Consider the following 23,281-nt stretch of genomic DNA (forward strand, 5'->3'; position numbering starts at 1 on the left):
CCCCACCCCACCCACCAGTATGGGGGAATTAATCCAGTGTTCTATATCATTAAGTTATATCCCCAACCCTTTTTAAATTTTATTTTGAAACAGTCTCACTAAATTGCCCAGGCTGGCCTCAAACTTGTGATCCTCCTGCTTCTAGTTAATAGTTCAGATATTATTTTAAAAACATAAACAGATACAAAATTCAGAATGTTAATAGACGGAAAATTTGCCCTCCCATCCCCATCCCAGTCATTTATTTCCCTCACTGTTGACCATCAGTGTTTCTTATATAGCCTTCCAGAAATATTTTTATGTATAACAAATACAGAATTTCCCTTTTTAATGACAAAAAGCAATATATCCCAGTCTTCTGCATCTTCATTTTATCACTTAACACAACACCTTTGAGCTGGTTCTATATCAGTTTGTATAGAGTTGTCTCATTCTCTTTTTGACTGCACTATAAGAATGTGCCCTCATTAATTCAATTAATGCTAGACATTGTTTCTTATAGTGTCTCACTATTATCAATAATGATGCAATGAGTTCGTGCTGAGTATGTCATTTCACATGAGTAGGGTAGATTTCTAGAAGTGGATTTGTTGGGTCAATTGTTTTGTCCACTGTGTAAAATGATTAAGTATTGCCCATGTTACCCTTCCTGGAGATCATACCAAATTACTCCCACTGTCATGTGTGTATTTACTTTGCATTGATGATGATGATGATGATGATGATGATGATGATGATAGCAGCTAACACTTATTGAGAACTTACTATATGCCAGGCTCTTTGACAAGCTCTTTACTTGCAGTATAACCTTAAGAGTTTGTAACAACCAAGAGAGGTAGGTATTATTATTCCTTCCTTACAGAGGAGGAAGTCAAAGGTGTAAACATAATCACTTGCTGGATCAAGCTGACAAGAGTTATTTAGTGGCAGAAACTCATATTTTTGCTATTTTATTTTTTGGCTCAAACTTGAGCCAGAGATAACATGTCTGAAAAAAGGCCAGAGGATTGATAGAGGAATAGCACTAACTGTCAAGTTTAACTGTGGCGGAATGATAGATGGGATTTCAGGACCAACCAGCTTATATTGATTGATCACAAGGCCTAGCTGCTCTCAAAGCCTTCTGGAAAAAGTTGCTATGATCACTGTAAGAAGCTGTTAAGAAGATTAATCTACATCTCTGGGTGTGGTTTCTCCTCAGAACCAACTGTTTCCTTATTCCTTACATTTAATACCTTTTCAGAATACAGTGTAAAAACTGGAATTTTAGATCTACATATCCCAGTGAGTTAGCAACTTTAGTATGAAAAAAAACTGTTTCTAGATGATTCTGTGATTGTTCATTTGTTAAGCAAAAGAAGGTTCAAACTAATTACAATAGAACATCCATATATGGAGAGGTAGCAACATATAGTCAGATCTCGTGAATAATTGGCCTGCAGTAAACTGGCTTGTGAGCTTCTTATTTCTGCATGACACAGCGGGGAGGCTCTATGTGGTGCCTGTGTAGTAAAAGGACAGTTCTCCATATGTAAATGAACTGTCTTTGAAGTGATTTTACATTGTGTTATTCTTTTTTATTCTTAAATATTTATTGTAATAAGCTGAGGTAGTTAAATAACACAGAAGAGAAAATGGAAGCTACCAAGCAGAAGAGTCCAAACTGGTACCATAACCCAGAAGGAAGGAAGTATTGAGATAAAATGTGTAGCTCTGGAATCACTTTTTTAAAACAAAGTTGTAGAAATCTTCTGTTTGTTAATCTACTTAAGTACTTTATGGATTTGATTTGGGTCTATGTGGTAGAAAGATGAAGTTATTTATTTAAAGATATTTGAGATAGCAGTAGTCTAAATGTAGACTTTTTTGTCCCTACATCACGTTGAATATTCTGTATTTTAAAAATATTTTTATATAACTGGTTTAAATAACTGTGAATCATGAAATAATAATTAATATCTTGATTTTATTCAGATACAGTAAGTACTTTGCACAAAGTTAAATGAGTATAACACAATTCCATTTTAACTACACAATTAAGGGTTTCAGGCCTTTTTATTTATGATCTGATTAAAGTAAAAAAGACAAAATACCATTTTACAGATGTTTTAAAAGATCTATAAACATTTTGTTTATTTGCAGTTTTCTAAGAATCTTGCCAGATGGAAAAATTGCACCCATTACAATGTAGTAATAATTCATAAGGCAACATAAAGGACAATATGAAGATAAATCATCTCATGTCTATTACCTTGTTCTTATTTGTTCTGCCTTAGTGGGGTGTATACATAGGAAAAGGAGAGCTTGATTAGAAATTGAGTCAACATGATGTCCTCTCATTGCTTTTGATTTCCTTAAATTCAACTTGAATGTAATTAAAAGGATTTTAAAAATAAATATTTAAGAACCAATAAAGGAATAGCTAAGTTGTAGCCATCCCAGATATAAAAGATTTTCTGTTCCTATGTAATCTACAAAGCATACATCTTGTGATAGAGGTGGGGTACTTGTAGATGGATAAATGTTCTAATTACTACCTAAGAATAATCACAGATTAGCTAAAGCCCTCATTATGAGTATTAATATGGAATTATTGCAGTACCCACCTCCTAGAAAACTTGTGAAATTCTATCATTTTTGTGATTAGGATAACTTTCTCCCAGAATGACTCAATATGGTTTTCAGCAATCTCACTTATAAACTAAAACATGGATAATATGAAATATTACTATTACATTCTTTTTTTCTCCTTTTATGTTAGAAGGGAAACAAAATAACATTCTGAAATTTCTTTTCTATAAATCATGTTAAATATTTTAGAAAGAGGTAGGATAGAAATCATAAAAATAAAGCATTGTGCATTAGAGCTGACAAACCCAGCATTACCTAAGATCTAGTTACTAAGTTACAAAATCAAAGAAATACTGGTGTAATTATAGGACAGTCAGTGCTTCCTTTCTTGGGTCAATTCATGGTTTCCAAGGTGTAGAGGTAAGATGGGATTAGAGGAAGGCGTGTTCTCTTTCCTCGGGGCTGGGAAGTTGAAGTCTAGTGCTTCCATATAAATTAATGAAAGTCACTTATACCAGGAACTGGAAAAGAGAGGTGATGGTGAAAAATCAGATGAGGAAAATGAGGAGAAAGAAGGAAGCAAAGAGAAAAGTAAAGAAGGCGATGATGACGACGAGGATGATGCTGCAGAACAGGAGGAGTATGATGAAGAAGAGCAAGAGGAGGTAAAGTTTTCTTTGGGGAGAGTAACAGTTACCAACCACAAAGATTGTCTAATAAGGAATCAGATGTATGGTATATAATTAAAATCAGTAAACAAAACTCAGTTTGATAGGAACCAGAAGTATATTCTTGTCAATGGCATCGATTTCTTGGTATCAAGAGAATTATTATAGCCCTGAAATGATAATCATGCCAAACTGAATATAGGAGATAAAGTAACTTCATACACAAGTTTGTAAGTGGAATTCCATACATTAAGGAAATTGATAAGATTATGGCAATTAAGATTTATCAAGGGCTGGGGTTGTGGCTCAGTGGTAGAGCGCTTGCCTACCATGTGTGAGGCACTGGGTTCAATTCTCAGCACCGTATATAAATAAATGAATAAAATAAAGGTCCATCAACATCTAAAGAACATTTGGGGGGAAAAAAAGGATTTATCAAAAATTTAGTCAAGGTAGTGGAGAGCTTAGTAATACAGGTCTGGAAGGGAGTCCTTACAGTGGGACCATGTTTCACATTCTTGACAGTGTGAACATTATCAGAGAACATTGATGATCTAATCTTAGGTATCTGTCTTAGTCAGGACTCCATGTTTTGGACTTGGGATTTCCAATTCCAGTTTTTAGAAACATGGTGCATTTCAAAACCTGGAGTTAATCAAGTTTGTTGGTCACGGCCTCTTTGCGACTTTGTCAACACTTCATACAACAAGCCTAGGCTAAGAGTTTCTTCTCTATTCTGGTAACCTTGATCTTTACCTTCATTCAGTTTCAATGTGGTTTTTTGTTGTTGTTGTTTTTTGGTACCAGGGATTGAACATGGGACACTTAACCATGGAACCACATCCCCATTCTTTTTTTATTTTTTATTTTGAGACAGGGTTTCATTAAGTTGCTTAGGGCCTTGATGAGTTGCTGAGACTAGTTTTGAATTTGTGATCCTCCTGCCTCAGCCTCCCAAGTTGGTGGATTACAGATGTATGCCACTGTGCCTAGCTATTCCATTTCAGCTTCTTTTTACCATATTCTGAATCTTGTCTTCACTTGAGCAGCTCCAAATGTAAAGTCTTTATGATATGCTTTAATTATTTTGCATTAAATTTTGTATTGTTTTGAAATTTCTATTGATATAAAGGAAGAGGTAAGGATTTTTATCTGTTTCCAGTGGCTAGCTGACTGCTAAGCTCATTTGTTAAATGATTTGCTTTCCTCATTGATTTAAAACTCTGCCTCTGTCTGCTATTAGATTGCCTTATTTACTAGATGTATGTCTGAACTCTTTTTCCATTGATCTACTTCTGGAACAGAACTAAACTGATTGTTTGTTAATATTTGTAGGGCCTGTTTTTCCTGCTTTCCTTCTTTGTCAGAATTTCCCTGAGTGTTCTTTTTATTCTTCCCGATAAATTTTAATTCTAAACATTTCAAATTAAACATGTCTCTGTTGACCCAACTTTCTTTCCAGATCACTCTTCTCATCACACTCTCATTGAGACTACTGATACATCTGATCCTTAGTCCCCTGTTATTGGTTCTTGTCTTAATTTCCTTCTCTAAATAGCTTAGATCCGTGCTCACCTTTCATCCTCTTGTCATTACTCTTTCTTTGGCCTCCCAGAACACTCTTTAGCCCAGAGCAAACTTTGATCTTTTCTTCTCTTTGTTTCTTCTTCTCTTCAAACCTGCCTAGTGAGTATTTCTGAGTAATCACAGATAGTAATGCCGCTATAAAAATAGTAGCTCCTGCTGGGCACCCTGGTGCATGCCGTAATCCCAGCATCTTGGGAGGCTGAGGCAGGAGGATCACAAATTCAAAGCTGGCCTCAGCAAAAGCGAGGCACTAAGCAACTCAGTGAGACCGTATCTCTAAATAAAATACAAAATAGGACTGGGGATGTGGCTCGGTGGTTAAGTGCCCCCAAACTCAATCCCCAGGACCAAAAACCAAACAAACAAAAACAAAAACAGTAATCCCACTTTGCCAGCTAGCATGTTTTCTATTTCTCTTGTTAAATCACCTCTCTGTAGCAGTTATTTCAGATAAGCTTTGTCCTTCTCACTCCCCCTTCTTTACCACTTTTTCTTGCACTCTTGGCAGGTGATAGTTACTACATTTAGAAAATGAAGCCACTGAGAGCCTAAATTTCATATTCTCTGTCTTCCAACTCAATGTCTTACCTCCTCCTTCACTTTTTTTATCAATGGAAGAAATTCCCTTCTTCCTATTTGGTGCTAATCATTCTTCCTTTTTTTGGAACCATAAGCATCAGGTCATTTCCCTTCCTTATTTTCAACATCTCTTTTTTTACTTGTCACTTCCACACATAAATTAAAACATTCATCTCCCAGTATAAAATGTTCCCCGCATTGTCCTTCCAACTCATGCTCCCAGAAAGCTGCTTCAGCTGTCATCATTTATGCAACTCTCCCCCCCCATTTAGCTTCTTTTAGTCTGATCTCTTGCCTCCATGCTACTCAAATTATTGCTACCAAGTCCACCATAGATGAAATTTAACCCTTATTTCACATGGCTTTTCTGAAGTATTCAACACTTTTGGAAAATTTAATACAACTCTTTGTATTTTAATTTTTTATTTGTGTTTTTTAGTTATACATGACAGTAGAATGTATTTTGACATATCATACATACATGGAGTATAACTTCCCATCTTGTGGTTGTACATGACGTGGAGTTACACTGATTGTGTATTCCTATGTGAACATAGAAAAGTTATGTCTGATTCATTCTACTGTCTCTCCTCTTCCCTTCCTCCCTCCCTTCCCTTCATTCCCCTTTGTCTAATCCATTGAACTTCTATCCTCCCACTCCCCACCATTGTGTGTTAGCATTCACATATCAGAGAGAACATTTGGTCTTTGGCTTTTTGGGATTGACTTATTTCATTTAGCATGATAGGTCCAGTGCCTGGGCTTTTGGTGGAATAAATGGTAGTTTAGCTCACTAAACCATGTATCATCCCACTAGGGAGAACTGAATTGGATATATCCTACAACTATGATGAAATGACCAACCCTTCATGTTGTCTGAACTAGTTGGTGCCTGAGAATACTAGAAAGTGGTGTCTTGAGGAAGAAAGTAGCACAGATAGACATGTATGAACCTAATATGTCTTTTAGAGATTTTTTAAAAAGCAAACACTTTTTTTAAGCCTGTTTTATTACCTAAATTTAATACTTACAAACTTAAAGGAACAGTCTACATTGTACTCTTTAAATAATAATGTTTCTACTCATTATTTTAATTTTACTAAGAAATATATCATTTCACTTAGGAAAATGACTACATTAATTCATATTTTGAAGATGGAGATGATTTTGGTGCAGAAAGTGATGACAACATGGACGAAGCAACCTATTAGCCATAAAATTTCTCAAAAGAAATTTATGATATAGCTTCTGAGCAGTTGAACAGACTTGATTTATTTCTGATAGGGAATATATATTTTTTGTTTCTATTTTGTTGGACAAATGTTATTAAAATATTCATAACTGCTTTGAGTTTACACATTAGTTACCTTTTAAACTTATCTGACACTCTGACATTCCTCCTTAACAACTTTGCCATCCCTCTTGTGAATGTTAGTGGATTTTTGTATTATTTGGGTTTGATTATGCCTAAAGAGTTTGCACCTCTTAATCTATGTATTCATACATACTTGAACAAATTATTCTTGTTTAACTGATCTTTTGTAAAAATATTACTAGTTGTAATGGATTTCTATAAACTCAAAATTGATCTAATATAGCACATGGAGCACTTTAAAAACAAAGAAACTTGAAAATTATCATTTACATGCTATGTTCTATACTACTACATTATGACTCCTTAAACCTGCCTGGGCTCTTAAAGTACAAACTTATGAGATTAGAGGTTTTGTGATCAAAAACATACATGCAGGGAAAAATGTCAATCTGAGCTATATAAATTTCACATTTCACATCTCAGCCAGTACAAAGAGACTTTCATTTGAGATGAATATTATAAATACTTGAATTTGGGGCTAACTTCATGAGTTAGTGATCCCTCTGTAATAAGTCTGACATCTTCAAATAGTTGGGCTGTTGAAAAATTAGACTGGGACATCTTGTTTAATACGTAAGTACATGAATCCTGGTTGTATAAATTTCATAGAATGCATGAGTATGAATTTGGTCAAGTGTAGTGGCCTCTATTATGTTTCACAGGACTAATAAGCTGTATAGTTCATTATATATATAGAAAGAACTCAGGTCATTAATCTTTTTTGTTTAACTTAAAAGCTAGCTCCCTGCCATTTTATATTTTGGGGAGAAAATACCTGGACACCTCAACCTTCAAAAACTTAAACATGCCAAAGATTTTCAAGGAAATTCATATAATAGATTTCAAAAAAGATTTATTAGAAATACCTGCCAAAAGAAATGAGGAAAATTTATTTTTCCCTTTTGGGAAGGTATTACCCGTTACTGAGAATCAGAACCCTAAATTTTATTTCTACTGTAATATTAAGTTCAACCATGACACTGAACTTGATTTTCTGTGCCTTAGTTTATCCACTTGTAAACTACTTCCTATAAAAAGTATTTAACCAGAATTTACCATGTTTACATTCTCTCACCTTAGAGAAATGATCACATCTTAAATTTGGTTTTAACCTTCTAAACAAAGAAGCTTAGAAAATGACTGAAAACCATTTTGAGAAAAAATGTTTTCCTCATAATCAGGTTTCCCATCTTTTATTTGTGGGAAATTTGTATTGTCTTGTGTAATTTTGCAACATGATTGTCTCAGGAAAAAAGATCATTTTCAATAGCAGTACTTCCTCAAATAATTCAAGATGGGTGTGAGTACCCATATTAGTTTAATGCTGTACTCCAAATATGTGGCTTCTCATTTAAAAGAGCATATCAAAAGATTTAAAGATTCTAAATGGAAACATGAATAAATCTTCTTTAAAGTGCAATCTATTATACTTAGAATAGAAACCTTATATGAAATTTTTAGTAATGGCAAAGTTGTCATTTGGGAATAATTAACATAGGTGTTTTATTCTCACTTCCTTTGGTGTACAAGAGCCAAATACCATTTTGTTTATAGAAATCTTATTTCTGTAGTTGAATCAGGCAAATACACTGAAGGCAAAGGTATTTCTTTTCCTAGCTTTATATTTGTCTTCAGTTATAGTCCTAAATATAGTTAGGGCAGCACCCTTGGGCAAGGATTTACTCTGGGAGGCCCTGGCCATCTCTTATTTAAACTTCTTCTTTCCCCCTTTGAAACATTTTTTTTTTTACAGTTTTAAAGTATGCTAATTGTGAGAACAGACAAGGTTTGCAGATTGCTTTACTAGTATTTTTTTTTTTTTTTCTGGCTGAAGATCTGAGACTGTGAAATTATTCCATAGGAAGGCAAACATTGTTTTAGAGATAGCTTGACACACACACACACACACACACACACAATACTTATTGGTGAAGTATCTTCAAAATTGTTATAACAAGCAAAACTTGTTGCTATAATGTTTATTTTTCTGTATTTAATATTAAATTCTTACAAAATAAAATTGTGTCCTTTTGTTTAATTTTTAGTTTCAACTTTTATTAATAGGTAAGAAAAAAGTAGTTTGTAAATACAGGTTTTACATAGTAACTATGTCTGTATTGAGCAGGGGTATCTCTATCAAATATCATTGAATAAACCACCATCACAAACAATAAATGAAAACTCAAGGTATGTGATTGGGAAAAAAGTTGTGATGACAAACCAAGAGATTTGAGATTAGCATGATCATTGGTTATCTAGACTGACTACCAGAGAATACTAAGAAATTCAGACCATATTTCTTAACCTTTACTCCCTTACCACCTTCAAATATATAATGTCAGTGGCTTTGCTTTAACGTGGTTAAAGTCTCTGGACTTAGTAAAAATCTCTTTTTAATAAAAAAAAAATTCTTAATTTTAAGATCAATATGCTTTTAAAAATGGGAAAATCAAGGAGAAACATATGGAAAAAACAATTTCCTCCATTAATGTTTCAAAGGACTTTAATTCTGCTACTTCTAATTTTTAAAAATCAGTATTTTTGATTGAGAAATATCGTTTTTTTTTTTTTTTTTTTTTTTTGCAGTACTGGGGATTGAACTCAGGGTCTTGTGCTTGCAAGGCAAGCACTCTACCAGCTGAGCTATCTCCCCAGCCCGAGAAATATTGTTTTATAATTAAAATTAAATAGGGCATTTCATGTGACTGATCCATGACTTCATGAGCAAGCTACAGACCATGCCTGAGCAGGTCCTCCAAGAGGAAAACCCTCTAAACACCCTTCATCTAAAATTTCCTTTTTTTTTTCTTTTCATTCATTACCTATAAATAATCCAGAAGATCTTGTTTTAGCATAGCAAGTAAAAATCTTAACTCATAAACCGTTGGCAACTTTATCAATCTTATAGTGTCATTATATCAAACACTTTGAAAGTAGAGGGGAAAAGTTTGCTTTAGTCAATTAAATTCACCACCTGAGTTTTAGATTGAATAATAAAATATAAACTTTATTACATTTTGCATCTTTTAAAATATGAAAAAGGAGCAAAAAGTTTTAAAAACCAGTTTTACAGATGTACATTTAACATAATATTCTATTATTACATTGTGCAATTGTATAAAATACATTATACAAGATTTATAAATTTTGCATACATAAAATGAATTAAATAAAGCAAATATATCTATGGTTTAACAGTGCAATATGCACATACTTAGAAGAAAAATACTGATTTCCTGAGCAACATTGTTGTAATTCAAACTAAGAATGATTCCCATCAAAATACACCATTTAAATAGAGATTGAAAAACTCCACCCTGTCACTTTGGACCTTTGCTTCATATTTCAAAAACTATATCCTTCATTTCCCAACTAGGTAATGTTGGCAGTAGATCTTACTAAATAGTGGTTCATTTAGAGAACTTTCTAGGCCACTGAACAAGCAGGTAAGAGTTCAGAAAAAAAAAAAAAAAAAAGCAAAACAAAAAGTTCTTTGGGAAAGATAATTTGGCATTACAGATTTCTTTCTCATTCTTCACAGGGCAAGCAGACTATAACCCATCTTTTTTCTAGGGATGGACAGCAAAAATAGTCAACCTAAATGGCTATCTATTAGTTCAAACCAACTTTTAAGCCATGTTTACCCAGAATTAAAAACAAAAAACAAAAAAACTGCCCTAAAAATAACGTATTTTTTCTTTACTTGCAACTCCAAATTTTTAAGTGAGCCAAATACTGTGATTCACAATTTTGTTACATTTGTATACACACACAAATGTAAAGCCTTAAATTCAGATAAGGGCTTCAACACAATTAAAATCCAATATCAATTGTGCTTATTATCTAGTTATATAACGTAATTTGCATTTACTATAAATTGAATACGTATTAGTATTTTTAATTTAAAAGCTAAAATTTTAAATCTGAATTCTTATGAAATTTTTCTTTTAAAAACTTGTTAAATTTAATTCTGTGTAATTAAAATATGTAGAAAAGGGAAACTGCCTGATAGTGTTTCATAAGGATATATGTTGTATTTCCTCCAAAAAGGATACTCTGAAAGACAGAAGTGACTTTTAATCAACTAGTACTTTGTTATTTTAAAAATAAGTTATCAGACCCCTCTGTCACAATTTCAAAGTAAAACTAGCAAAAAGGAATCAAAGTCTCCAATCTTATCAATTTGATATAAACAGATCTTTAAAGGACATCTAGCCTGTTCTAACTGAAATAGTCTGCATTTACTATCCTAAAACTTGATTTTTTGGCAGGCTTAAATGGTATATAAACTAGCCAAATTAACAAGGAGCATAAACTAAAAGATCACACTCCTATTTTTGAGATACCAAGGCACATTAAAACAACTGAAAATTATTTTAACTAAAAGATTTGCTGAAAAATCAATTCACAACAACTGTAAGTCCTCTGATACAAGAGCTTTAAATTGTTTGGCTTCTTTGTCCTTGTTTTGATGCTTTTCTCCTAAAAGTACATAAAACTCAAATTACCATAAATATCTATATTCATACCATTTCATATCAAGGTTAGAGTTTGTAATGTAAAATAACAGACCAAAAAGCTGAAATATTGAAAATCAGAAAATATGCCCAGAAGAATGAGGTGGTATTATATATCTTAAGGTATATACTTTATTATACACAAAACAGGCAATCCAGATTCCACGTCACTTCTATTGAATCATCTTTGACACATTTTAAAAACACAGTTTTTAATAAATGAAAGGATAGGATCAGTATGCAAATATTTCTTAGACTGTCAGATCCACAGCAGATCTTAGAATGTGGTACTATCAAGTCCTTTCAACCATCCACCTTTGGCCTCTTTTCCTCAATATGATGCTACAAATTCAAGAAAAAGAAAATAATTCTAGGTTGGATATTTTCCCTTTGAAAAACAGGTTAAGGGATCAACCAAATACAGCAACTTGTCTCCTATTTAATTCAAAAGGCCTCTTTGTTTTTGTTTAATGAACAAATCTACAACAGACCTCAAAGGTAGGCAATAAAGATGTGTTTTGATCCATTAACTTGTGCTTCAAAGTGAAGGTAGAGATGAGCTTGCATAATTAATACTGAGTCTAACTGGACCATCTGAAACAATGTTTAAATTCTAAAACGTCTATTAACTTACATAAAGTAATATTCTAAAACATTAAATGTAATTAAGGCCTGTTACTATATGTAACAGCAATGATTTATCACAGTATATACGAGTTATTTCCTAAATAATGCTAATCTATACATGTATAACACTTTTCATCAAAGAACTACAAAAAATGTTTTCAAATATCGAAGGCAAGTATTTTAAAAACAGAAGCAGAGGTGAGGTTAAAGGTTCTGTCTTAAGCATTCTTTAAAACACAAAGATTACTTTTAGGTCCTGACCTAATCCAGTGTTCAGGTGATCAAACAGTTACTTCCCAACCATAACACATTATTTTGGGGTCTTAAAAATATTTAATCTATTTCTTATCATCTATTCCAGAAGTATACATTGTTTCCATTAGTTTCTACTTGTGCTTTCACAGCACATGTGCTAAATGTTTTTAAAAAGTTTCAAGATGAATGTTAAGTACTCACTATGATGAGTAATTTCAGAATCAAACTTTTTGCAACTAAGTATTTTGGTGGTTCATGGTAAATTTTCTTCAGTTGAAAACATCTGAAACTATCATTATTCTGCTTCAAAATTTTATCATGAATAATCTTAAATAAAATTTAAACATAACTAGTCTTGAGTAAGAAAAATGATACATCTTCCAACTTGAGAACTTCCTCAGCAAACATTTAAATTCATTTCTGCTTTAAGAATTCATATCACAGATTCACGGATTGACTATTTTTAACATCAACAATTAGCAATTGCAGGGATTTTATACATAATCCACTTGTAAATGGCTCAAAAAATTTCAGAAAGGTAAAATATAAAAAAAGCATCGTCAATCTCCCTAAACTCTACCTCTGAAGTAGATACTGGATATAACTGAGTTCACCACATTCCAGATACACAAGATCACTATTACTTTGATTATGAGCTAACTGCTATGTTTTGTGTTGAGCAGCAGGTGGCCGAGAATCTTCTCTATATAGTTTATGATCATCTTGTTGACCAATATGTATTCCTTTAGTTGGAGCAATTCCATTTTCCATTTCTCTATGCTGTGATGGGGGTGTGATTCCTGAATGGAAATGTGAAGAGTCCACTGTTGAATGGTGACTAACATCCACTTTAGCTAAAATTTCATAATACAGTAAATAAAATACTGGTGTTATTATACCTACTATTAACATTATCACTACAGCTGTCCACCACCCTATTCCCCAGTCTGCTCCATAATAGGGATCCTTACGTTGAGTGTTTTTGTTATCAGGTTCAAAACGGATTTGTTGTGCTGTTAAGGCAGACACTACCTCATTAAGGTTCTCTTTCTTGGTGTCTGTACACTTTACTATTTGTTCTATGTCTCGGTCTACTTCTTTTAAAAAACTACCAGCTGACTCACTAGAAGAAAGACAGTCATTAGCTGGTGAAACCTCCTGTTGTTCCGGAGCATACTGAATAGATGAAGGACGTGAAGCCTGTCTTCCTTTTGGAGGATAAAGTGTTTCAGTCAATGAACTAAACTTTTTAACTGGAATTTTGACAGACCTAAGGGCAAAAAAGTCTTGATCGCTGATGAGATTGTTAACTCTCTTGATATCTGCTACCTGTAAAAAAGAAAAATTAAAATATTCAACAGAATTCTAAATCACACTATAGCCAACAATTGTACTGATCTGACGTCTTTTAGAGGGGAAAAAATGAGTTTAATTGATAGTATTAAGTTACCACACCCAGAGAGATTTTAATTTTTCTTGTAGATGAGAATCTAAACCACATTTGATCTACCAGGCTTTGGAGATAACCAACTATTTTTTAAAATCACCCACATATTAGTAACACAAATTAGTATCATTTAAGTAGATTCTAGGATCCTTTGTTGTTTCCCTTTGTATGTGATGCACAAATATCACTGTTCTGTTGTGTCTGTAAGCAGTTTGTAAAAGGAAGGATTATAGATACTTATGTTCTTTATTTCAATTTAGCAAATGGAATGTAAGCAAATGTTAACTTACCCAAGTGCCATAATTTATCAAAACTATGAAGCCATCAACTCTAAGATACACCATTGTTTGGTGCTATCTGGTTTTTATATAGTTCTGATGGGAGGAGGAGTTGTAATTTTATTCATTTGTTGGTTAATTGGTTTTGCTTATTTGTTTGTTGGTTGGTTTGGCAGTGCTGAGGATTGAACCCAGGACCACATACATGCCAGGCAATTGCTCTACCACTGAGCTACATCACCAGCTTATGTTATATTTAAGGCAGGAAAAACCCACACCAAATAAGAAACCATCATCCTAATTTCAAAGATGTCAGAAGTGTGAATACCTCATGTACATATATGATTGCATAACCAATGTGATACTACAATATGTACAATCAGAAAAATGAGAAATACTCCATTTATGTATGATTTATAAAAATGCATAAATGCATTGTGTTATATATAACTAATTAGAATAAAAAAATTTAAAAAACATTTTTAAAAAACCCATATCTTATAGTAATTTAACCCTCTCACTTTTCTTCAAAGGCCATCCTCAGTGTAATTACATGTTTTGTCACCTGTAAGATCAGTTAAAGATATGCTTTCCCTTCACATATTAAATAACCTCTAACTGTCCATATATCCTATGCTATTGTGATGAGGGGTAAGATAGGCGTATTTCTCAGGTTACCAATTAGTATTCTAGGCTCTCTCATCACATTTATTATTTCCATTTATTGTTCCTGTCAATGCTTTAATCTAAGCTCTTATGTATTATCCAACTAAAGTCAGAGTGGTAGAGTCTAGGATGGAACTTACATTGTGGTGTATGATGATACCATTCAATGAGATATGGAGTACTGTGTTTGGTGAGAACAGGATGAACAGATTTTTAGACACATTGGCTTTGAGGTGCTTGAGATACACTAGTGGAAGATGTTGAAGATATATGTCTGAAACTCAGAAGAATGATCTGAGAATTAGATAACTTTACTAGAAAAAGAAAGGAGGAAAACATGATAGGAATGGCAACATTTGAGGGATATGTTGAGAAAGAGAAATTCACAAAGGAAATTAGAAGAGCAGCCAGGGAGGCAATATACAATGGTGGTTAAAAGCATAGGTATCTAGGTTTGAAGCATGATTCACACTTTCTAGCTGTGGGTTGAGGCAACTTGTTTAACCTTTTTTCCATTCAAATTTCCATACCTATAAAATGTCAGTGATAATACTACCTACCTTGTAGGGTTGGTGTAAATATGAATGGATTAAAATGTATGCAAATGGGCTGGGATTGTAGCTCAGTGGTAGAGGGCTTACCTGGCACATATAAGGCACTGGGTTCAATCCTAAGCACCACATATAAATAAATAAAATTATTGTGTCCATCTACAACTAAAAATCTAATAAATAAATGCTATCAATGTTAGCTATTATTAAATATTAGTAGTGGGGAAAATCTGAAAACAGCCAAGTCCGGCATGTCAAGCAGAGAGAGTTTTTAGGAGAGGTAAATGGAATCAAATGTAGATTAGTGATCAAGTACTATGAAGACTGAAAGAGGTCATCATATTGGAAAAATTCTATTGGAGTGTATATGTATAGGAGCAGGGGTATAGGACTGAAGAATAGCTAAGAGATAAGATTGTAAAGATAAAGGGAACTCTGTCATCATACGACTTTGGGACAGTTTTGTCTTATAGTAAATGAAGATTAACTGATAAACCCCAAAGCTTGACCCCATTTTCTTTAAAAGCTCTTTTGTTTGTATTCTATTATAGTAACTGCTCAATATTCTTTCTAAACTAGGCTTCAAAAATTTAGCATCTACTTAGGTTCTCTCTTTGGACTGTACCTATATGTTTTCTGTTTTTCTAAAATTCCTTGGTTGCTTTTAGGATTCCAACACTGAGTTTTATTCTTCTCATCATTGTTTTATAGCAGACATATTTTAAATAATTCTTAAGATCATTCATAAACAGAATATAGTCCTTAAACCCTTTTCTAAGGTTAATTTTTCTCTGCTAATTGAGCCACCCGCAAAGGGGTGAACTGCATATCTTAATACCCTAATTTTGTTGTATCAACTTCCCCACTTCTGTGGCCAATCCCATCTCTCCTCTAATGTTAAACTAATCAGTTTTTATCACTCTTCCTTTTAAATGACAAATCAGCTAATATATCCTGTGATTTTCCCCAAATACATTTTCTATCAGCTTCTTTTCTATCCTAATCACAATTATTTTGGTCTTAGCCCTTATTATCTTCATTTGAATTATTCCAACAATCTCTTTAGGGGATCCCTTCTAATTCAGCAGAGTCATTTCTCCACCATTTTGTTTCACTTCTATTAAAATTATAATGATGTTCTTTTAAAATACAGATCAAACTTTCCCCCAGTTATCTCAAAGTGCTTCATCCCAATCAGCCTGTGCCACTCATTTCTTTAACATTTATTAAAATTCCTTCTATTCTTCATCTTATTTCCTTCTTGGAATCTCCACACCACTGTCATGTGCCTGAAATACTTTCTCCTTTTCACCTCATTGGAAATATGACCTATTTTTTTTTTTTTTTTTTGCGGTGCTGGGGATTGAACCCAGGGCCTTATGCTTACAAGGCAAGCACTGTACCAACTGAGCTATCTCCCCAGCCCAATATGACCTATTTTTAATTGCTCAAATGGCATTTCAAATTTCCCTCCTTTGAGAATTTACTAGCTTTACTGAAGGAAAGCTAATGTCTTTCTCTACTGTACCACACTCTTCTCCTGGACCTCCACCTTGTTTGTAGCATGGCCTCTCTAACTTTCTAAGACACATTCAGTCATTTATTTCTCACTGGTCTATTTCTCTATTAAACATGTATATACATGTCTAATTGCACTAAAAAGTTAATCAGATATTTTCCAATAATAATTATAGGAATTGTGTTGCCATACATGAACAAGTTAGGGAACAAAAACTACCACTCAGTTCTTACCTTAACAAAAGTATGCATTTCAATAAAATATTTTAATAAAGTTTTAAATCAAAATCTATAATGTATTTTGTTTTGAATTTTATGGTTATAATTATATTTTTGAATAATTATTACTTTATTCAGAAAAAATATACATATAATCTCATGGTCACAAGAAGATTTTTAAGCATTCAATTTCAATTTTTACATATATACATGCATATTCATATATCAAAAATTTATAAATGTGTTCCTATTGCAAGATAGTATGAGAGGTAATCAGTAAAAGCTTTTCAAGTACAAAAATATTTTACATTATGAAAAATTCTGTGGAAAGATGAAACTATGAAAGAGAAAAAATAAAAGAGTTTCACACTACTAAAAAAATAAGAGCTCTCGTGTGTGTGCATATATATACACACATAAAATATATGTGTTTTCTTTTCTGTTTTTTCTTTCTTTCTTTTTTTTTTTTTTTTTGGTACCAGGGATTAAACTCGGGGGCACTCCCACTGAGCCACATCCCAGCCCTATTTTATATTTTATTTAGAGACAGGGTCTCACTGAGTTGCTTAGCCCCTCACCACTGCTGAGGCTGGCTTTGAACTTGAGATCCTCCTGCCTCAGCCTCCCAAGCCACTGGAATTACAGGTATGGGTCACCTCACCGGGCTACCTTTTTCTTTTTTAAATGAAGATTTCAGATAGCAAATCTTGGCAGTATTTTGAATTCCATGGACACATTTAAGGAATATTCTAATAGTCTTATTTTTTAACATCAACATTGACAACATTCTGGGTATTACATTCTTTTCTAACTATTTTAAATTATTTAGGGGAATTTAAAACGTTTACTTAAAAATATGCAAGGAGGTACATACTAGATGCATTTCAGATTCTATCTGAGTAGGAGTATGAGAACAAAAAATTAGAAAACCAATGTTCTAACCAATTTCCTCATCAACATATTAACATGAAAACATGTCATGCTAAAGGCCCAATATTGAGATGACACAGATGGGTTTAAATATAGAGTTTAGTACCTACTAAAATTAAAAACATGTCTTTCATTTTATTGGGAACCTATCCCAAAAAGGTGCTATCTTTTAAAGTTATGATGCTATTCAGTGTATAATGTAAAACACCAAGAAAATCCTCACTATTCATGAGTAGAGGATTGCTTAGTAATAGTATGAACATTATACAGCTATTTAACTAATGAGTTAGAACTAAGACTATGAGGGATGTTCATGAGGGATAGCCATCCTATACTAAGAAATAAATACACAAGTTGCAGAGTAATATGCTTAATATATACCAAACTTAAAAACAAAAATAATCAACCCCCAAATATACACACACAAAGTACTTATAAGCACAAAAGTACAGAAACACTAGTTATATCCATCCATAGACATGACACAGGCTTCTATGCAAAGACCAAAAAAAGCAAAAAAGGGAAGAAGTAACAAAAGGACACAGAATTAATTTCAATTAGGTTGGACTAATAAACAAATAATTTATTCTGAACTGCATTATGTAAAGTTAAATTAAAACTTACCGTACAACAGTACTGAAGGGCTATTGCATTTAAAGTATCCCCTTCCTGGATATCTTTTGTTAGTACAATAATGTCATCAAGCCTATCTCTTGATGTACTTCTTCGGATTTTCTCTTTTCCTCTGGATCGAAGCTCATACACTTCAGCATCGTCTTCCAACATATCAGAGTCTGTACAATTTCCAAAAGCATGTGCTTGACTACTCAACTGAATTCCTGTGAGAGGAAAACTACGATTCTGATGCCTCCCTGCCATAATGTCAAAATCTGGAGGGGGAAGGAAAAAAAAAACCCAGAATGTAGATAGTTCATTTGACTTATTGACAAACATTGCATAAAAAAAAAAAAATAATAATAATGGTTTTAGTTATTTAAAAACTTAAAGACTCGAGTTTTATAACTGTTGACATACAACAAACATATCTGGGTGAAGACAATGTCATGGGATGAAGAAGTAATCCAGTGGATCGCATAACACAGAACATGTTGGGGTAATTATTTTTTAACAAGGCAAATGCTACAGGTATTTTTGGTCAAAAAAATTGTTAATCTTATTCTGAGTATGGGAAGAAAATCAGGCAAATTATTTTTGTATATGTCTTAAAAATTTGTGGCTAAACTATAACTAAAACTATAGTCTGATAGAATCAAGTATGTTTTATACATACACAAAACTTTTATGAATTCAAAACTTTTTGGCTTGTGTGTTTTAAGTTCACATAGGATTGAAATATCTTCACACTATTACTCTCTGGATCATGTTAACATCAGAATTTATATTTAGTGTAAAATATAAAGCCTTCTATATAGGTCATGATTTTGCTCTTGACAGGGACTTTCTTACCCTAGAAATTTTCACCCAATTTAATTTAGAGTTATCATCAAATTGGATTTATGATACATAAAGGCTGAACAGATTTTAGGTGTGATTGCTTATATGTAATTTAGAAAAAGCACTGTACAACTGAGAGTTGGTCTAAATTTCAAAAGTATCAATTAATACTTTTTGCTTACTTGCCTACTCACTCCCAACACACCTTCATTAAGTTGAGTTATTCTCATTAAAAATAAACACAAGAACCCAGAAAACTAATTTCACATTATTCTGGTTTTGTATTACTTATTCACATAAGAAAGGAGAGACTGCTTTCAGTTATTGTTTTGAAAGGTGGAGAAAGGTGGTTCAGAGGCATTTTAGAGATAAAATACTTTAAACTTCAATGTGGCTCAGATATGAAAAAAGAAGTTCAAGATCATGTCAAGTTTACTGATTTGCATAAATGAATAAACCTTGGTGCCACTCCCTAAGATATGGATCACTGGAAGAAGAGCTGGGAGTGGGGACATGACTATATTGAATTTCTTTGAAAGCAAAAAGGAATGTCAGACAAGTGAGCTATATAGTGAGTTAGAGGAAAGGCCTGGGTTAGAAATATCATTTCATGACTAATCTGCACATAGATGAAACTGAAGCTGAATATAGATGAGATCACCTACAGAGTTCAGAATAAGAAAAGAGGGCCCAATATTGAGCCTTAAAGAAGCCCAGCATTTAGTATCTTGGTGAAGATACTAAAATCTGCCTTCAAAGATGAAAAAAGAATGTCCAGAGGAAAAGGAAGTGTAATGTCATGGAAGCCAAGGAGGAAAAATGATGTTCAGACAAAGGATTCAGTTACATTTTAAATACCATGAATGAGCACCAAGTGAAAAAAAAAAAAAATCAGAAAAACACAACTTCAAAAGTCTGAATTTGTAAAATGGATGACAACAGATTACATTCTTTATGTAGGCATATACTTAAGTTTTGAAGCTATTCCATATACTTGAATCCAATCCTGAAAAATTGGTTTCCAACCCATTGTAATGCTTTAAAAATTCAAGGGTTTCTATTTAGATAATGTAGTAACTAAAGTTATATGTTAAATAGATTTCAGTAGTTCCCAAAGGTTCTACAGTATTTATTACCAAGAACTAGGATCCCTAATTTGACAGCCACCAAACTAAAGCGATCTACCCACATTTCACATCTTGGTAGTTTTGAAGTCATGATCACACATATTCCTACAAAGATAAGAACCAAGTCTTTTTTTATCCTGTATCTTTAATATAGGGCTTATGTGTGAAGCCTGTGGATTCATGGGCAAATTTTAAACGTGCACATTTTCTGGGGAGAATATTGTTTCATATTTTTGAAAGGCACCCATGATCAAAAAAGTTAAGAATCACTTAATATACAGCAATTTATGCATGTGGCTATAATGACCTGGTTATTCTGTCCCTTTAGACTTTCTCCCTGAAAGATTACTTTTAAAACTTCAAATTAGCCCAGTACAATTAACTGAAATTTACCAAGCAATACCCACTGGGCATTTTGGATATTTATGTCAATTTCTCTCCGTAATATATTGCTATATTTAAGAGACTAGAACTTCACCGATTCTCTCTTTTCACTCTTCTTTGCTATGAAATGCAAGCAGCGAATAACACAAGCTAGGTATTCCTGTCTGAATAACCAAGAATTGCTTGTGCCTCTAATGGAAGTGAAAAGACTCTGCCCAGGAAGATAATTACCTGAACAAACTACTTAGAGATTATAAAGTACAAAGTATCCAAGTCTTCTGGCTCGATTCTCTTCACCCCTATCAAATTCTATTAGGGCAGGAAAAAGGCATGAAATCCATCTTCAAAAATCTGTAACAAGTTTTCATGCTACACAGATTACAAGCGGCCAGAAAAAAAATAATTACCAATGGATACAGTGTTAAAGCTTTCATGAGCTCAGTCTGCAACTGAAAATGGTTTCCCAAACACCATCATAGTACACACAAAAACTGCTGCTGGGTGTTTCACTGACCTTCCTAAGCGGGAAGCGATAAAAGAAACTGCATAAGCTAGTTTCAGCACTGGGACAGAATCACAAGAGCTGTGTCCACCGGGGCAATTTTGTTTTTGAAGACTTAATTTCCCTCCCTCTCCATTGCACACTTCGTTTTTTTTTGTTCGTTTTGTTTTGTTTTCTTTTCTTTCTCTGTTATCCCTAGCAAGGACTAAACTGCGGATTTTTCTGTCACAACATCATACTTGGACGATGTGGACGAGATACCATCAGCGAATACTCAACGCCAACACAAAGTTGCGGGGGAAATACAATGTGTTTAAGTGGGAAATGCGCTGTCCCGGAAATCGGGCAGGTGGAAGCCCTTCCTCGGAGCCTCAGTTTCCCCGACCGTGTGACATGCGCTGTGGCGGGGCTGGTATCAAAGGTCTTCCTTGTCTCGGGGATGTCCTCCAAGGGAAACCCGGTCCGAGTCCAGGCCGCCGCCCCGCCACACCTGCGGCCGAGCTCCGCGTCGACTCCCGGGAGAACTCAGCCGAGTTCCGACGCCGCTGCCAAACCCAGGACCCCCCCATACACTTCGCCGCCATCTTTACCTGTCCGGTTAGCAAGGGGGACGCAGCAAGGAGACAGATACCAGGTCCGCCGCCGCCGCGCCTGTCCCGGGCAAGTTCATGACCGAGCCTAGGGATTTGGCTGTTCAAGTCCCCCAGCGCCGCCGCCACCACCACTGTAGCTGCCGCCAACGTCTCCGCTTTTCGGACCGTGCGCCGCCGCCACGTCCGCAAACCTGCGATGCGTCATCGCGTCAAGTGGGCGGAGGTGGGAAGGGGCGGGGGAGGAGGCGTAGGACCGAGAGCGACAGCAAGCCCAGAACCCTGGGCGTCCAACCACAGGCCTACGCCCAGCACGCAGGCGCCTGCAAGCCTCGGGCACCGGGGGCGGGGTCTGTTTCAAGCCCTGCCCCGTTGACCTCCCCTGAGGTCCCGCCTCCTCATCCCCTGTGGAATAGCTCAATAGTCCCAAGTTCACCAGTCAACTCACAGACGCCAGACCACTGGTGGCTGCGCCTTTGTGCATCGTCCACACTTCGCTGGCTAAGATTGTCCCCAACACACAGGAGAGTGGTGCCGAGAATTTGTCGAGGTGTTACTGTGCATATGTTCTTGCTCTGCATCTGGAGTTTTCTTTAGAAGAAGAACACTGCAAAAGCACAGGTTGCCACCCCTGTTTCAGATAATCTCATGCTTATACCCCTTTTCATGCTAAAATCTGTAGATTGAGGCAGAAGAGGCAAAATACTGGCAAACGGAGGTTGGGGGCGTCCTTCCTGGCCATAGGTGAGGAAAGTGAGCCACCTAGAGCCAGGCCTCTGGAAGTGTTTGCCCTGTGGCCTCATTCTCAGGCTCAATGAGACAAGCATGTCAACAACTTGTAACGTAACTTATTTCGGTTTAAAAATTAACTGGAAGTCACTGGTAGTCAATGTTAGATTCTATGCGATATCATTTCTTAAAGAAGAAACTCGTGTTTTCATATATGACTTTTCTCACAAATTTACTAAACGAGAATGAATATGTTTAAATTTACGTAAATGAATGTAAAATAATTTTAATGCGTCTGATGTTTCCCAGTGTTCATGTTACAGGCGGTGCACTTTGACTACCTTGCTAACTCTAATTACAATATCCATTTTAGACCCAAATAGCCAGTATGCTGGCTGCATTTCTTTTCAGAATGTCTGAATATTTATACCTCCTGAAGCCGTTGAAACTTTGCTCCTAATTATTTTCAAAGGGTATGTTTTTGGTTTTCTGGAAAGTGTTTCAGCAAGGGTTAGGAATTTTGTAGTGCAATTTGAGAGGATAGGCCCTATGCCCCACAATGCTACAAAAAGCTGCAGAAGACTGGGGGGGGCGGGGGGAGTTAGTTCTGTGTGCTGTTGCCCTCACGACACCCTGTCTGTAACCATTTATCACTGAGACATTTTCTCATCAGTAGACAAAGGACATATTCCCCACTTGATGTGTA

General features: G+C 34.7%; 2 protein-coding genes across 2 annotated transcripts in view; one reads left to right on the forward strand and one right to left on the reverse strand.

Moving 5' to 3' along the window:
* Window positions 1–8,639, forward strand: part of Polr3g (RNA polymerase III subunit G) — a 35,346-nt gene extending 26,707 nt beyond the window's left edge. The window contains exons 7-8 of the mRNA XM_047556793.1: window positions 3,090–3,236; window positions 6,530–8,639. Of these exons, the coding sequence (XP_047412749.1) occupies window positions 3,090–3,236; window positions 6,530–6,616 (234 nt within the window). The 3' untranslated portion in view covers window positions 6,617–8,639. The remainder of the gene's footprint in view (window positions 1–3,089; window positions 3,237–6,529) is intronic.
* Window positions 8,640–9,845: 1,206 nt separating this feature from the next.
* Window positions 9,846–22,070, reverse strand: Lysmd3 (LysM domain containing 3). Its single transcript, XM_047556795.1, has 3 exons — window positions 21,847–22,070; window positions 18,413–18,678; window positions 9,846–13,508 (listed from the first exon to the last, which is right to left on the reverse strand). The coding sequence occupies exons 2-3, from the start codon at window positions 18,665–18,667 to the stop codon at window positions 12,843–12,845; spliced, it is 921 nt and encodes a 306-aa protein (XP_047412751.1). The 5' UTR covers window positions 18,668–18,678; window positions 21,847–22,070; the 3' UTR covers window positions 9,846–12,842.
* Between the last annotated feature and the right edge of the window lie 1,211 nt (window positions 22,071–23,281).

This window comes from Sciurus carolinensis, chromosome 6 (assembly GCF_902686445.1).
Source record: "Sciurus carolinensis chromosome 6, mSciCar1.2, whole genome shotgun sequence".
Classification (NCBI taxonomy): Eukaryota; Metazoa; Chordata; class Mammalia; order Rodentia; family Sciuridae; genus Sciurus; species Sciurus carolinensis.

Excerpts from the sequence above, each read along its gene's own strand:
- Lysmd3 (XM_047556795.1), bottom strand. The coding sequence starts at position 18,667 with ATGGCAGGGAGGCATCAGAATCGTAGTTTTCCTCTCACAGGAATTCAG. Across the intron at positions 13,509-18,412 it reads CCCTTCAGTACTGTTGTACG|GTAGCAGATATCAAGAGAGT; the intron begins GTAAGTTTTAAT and ends TCTTTTTTACAG.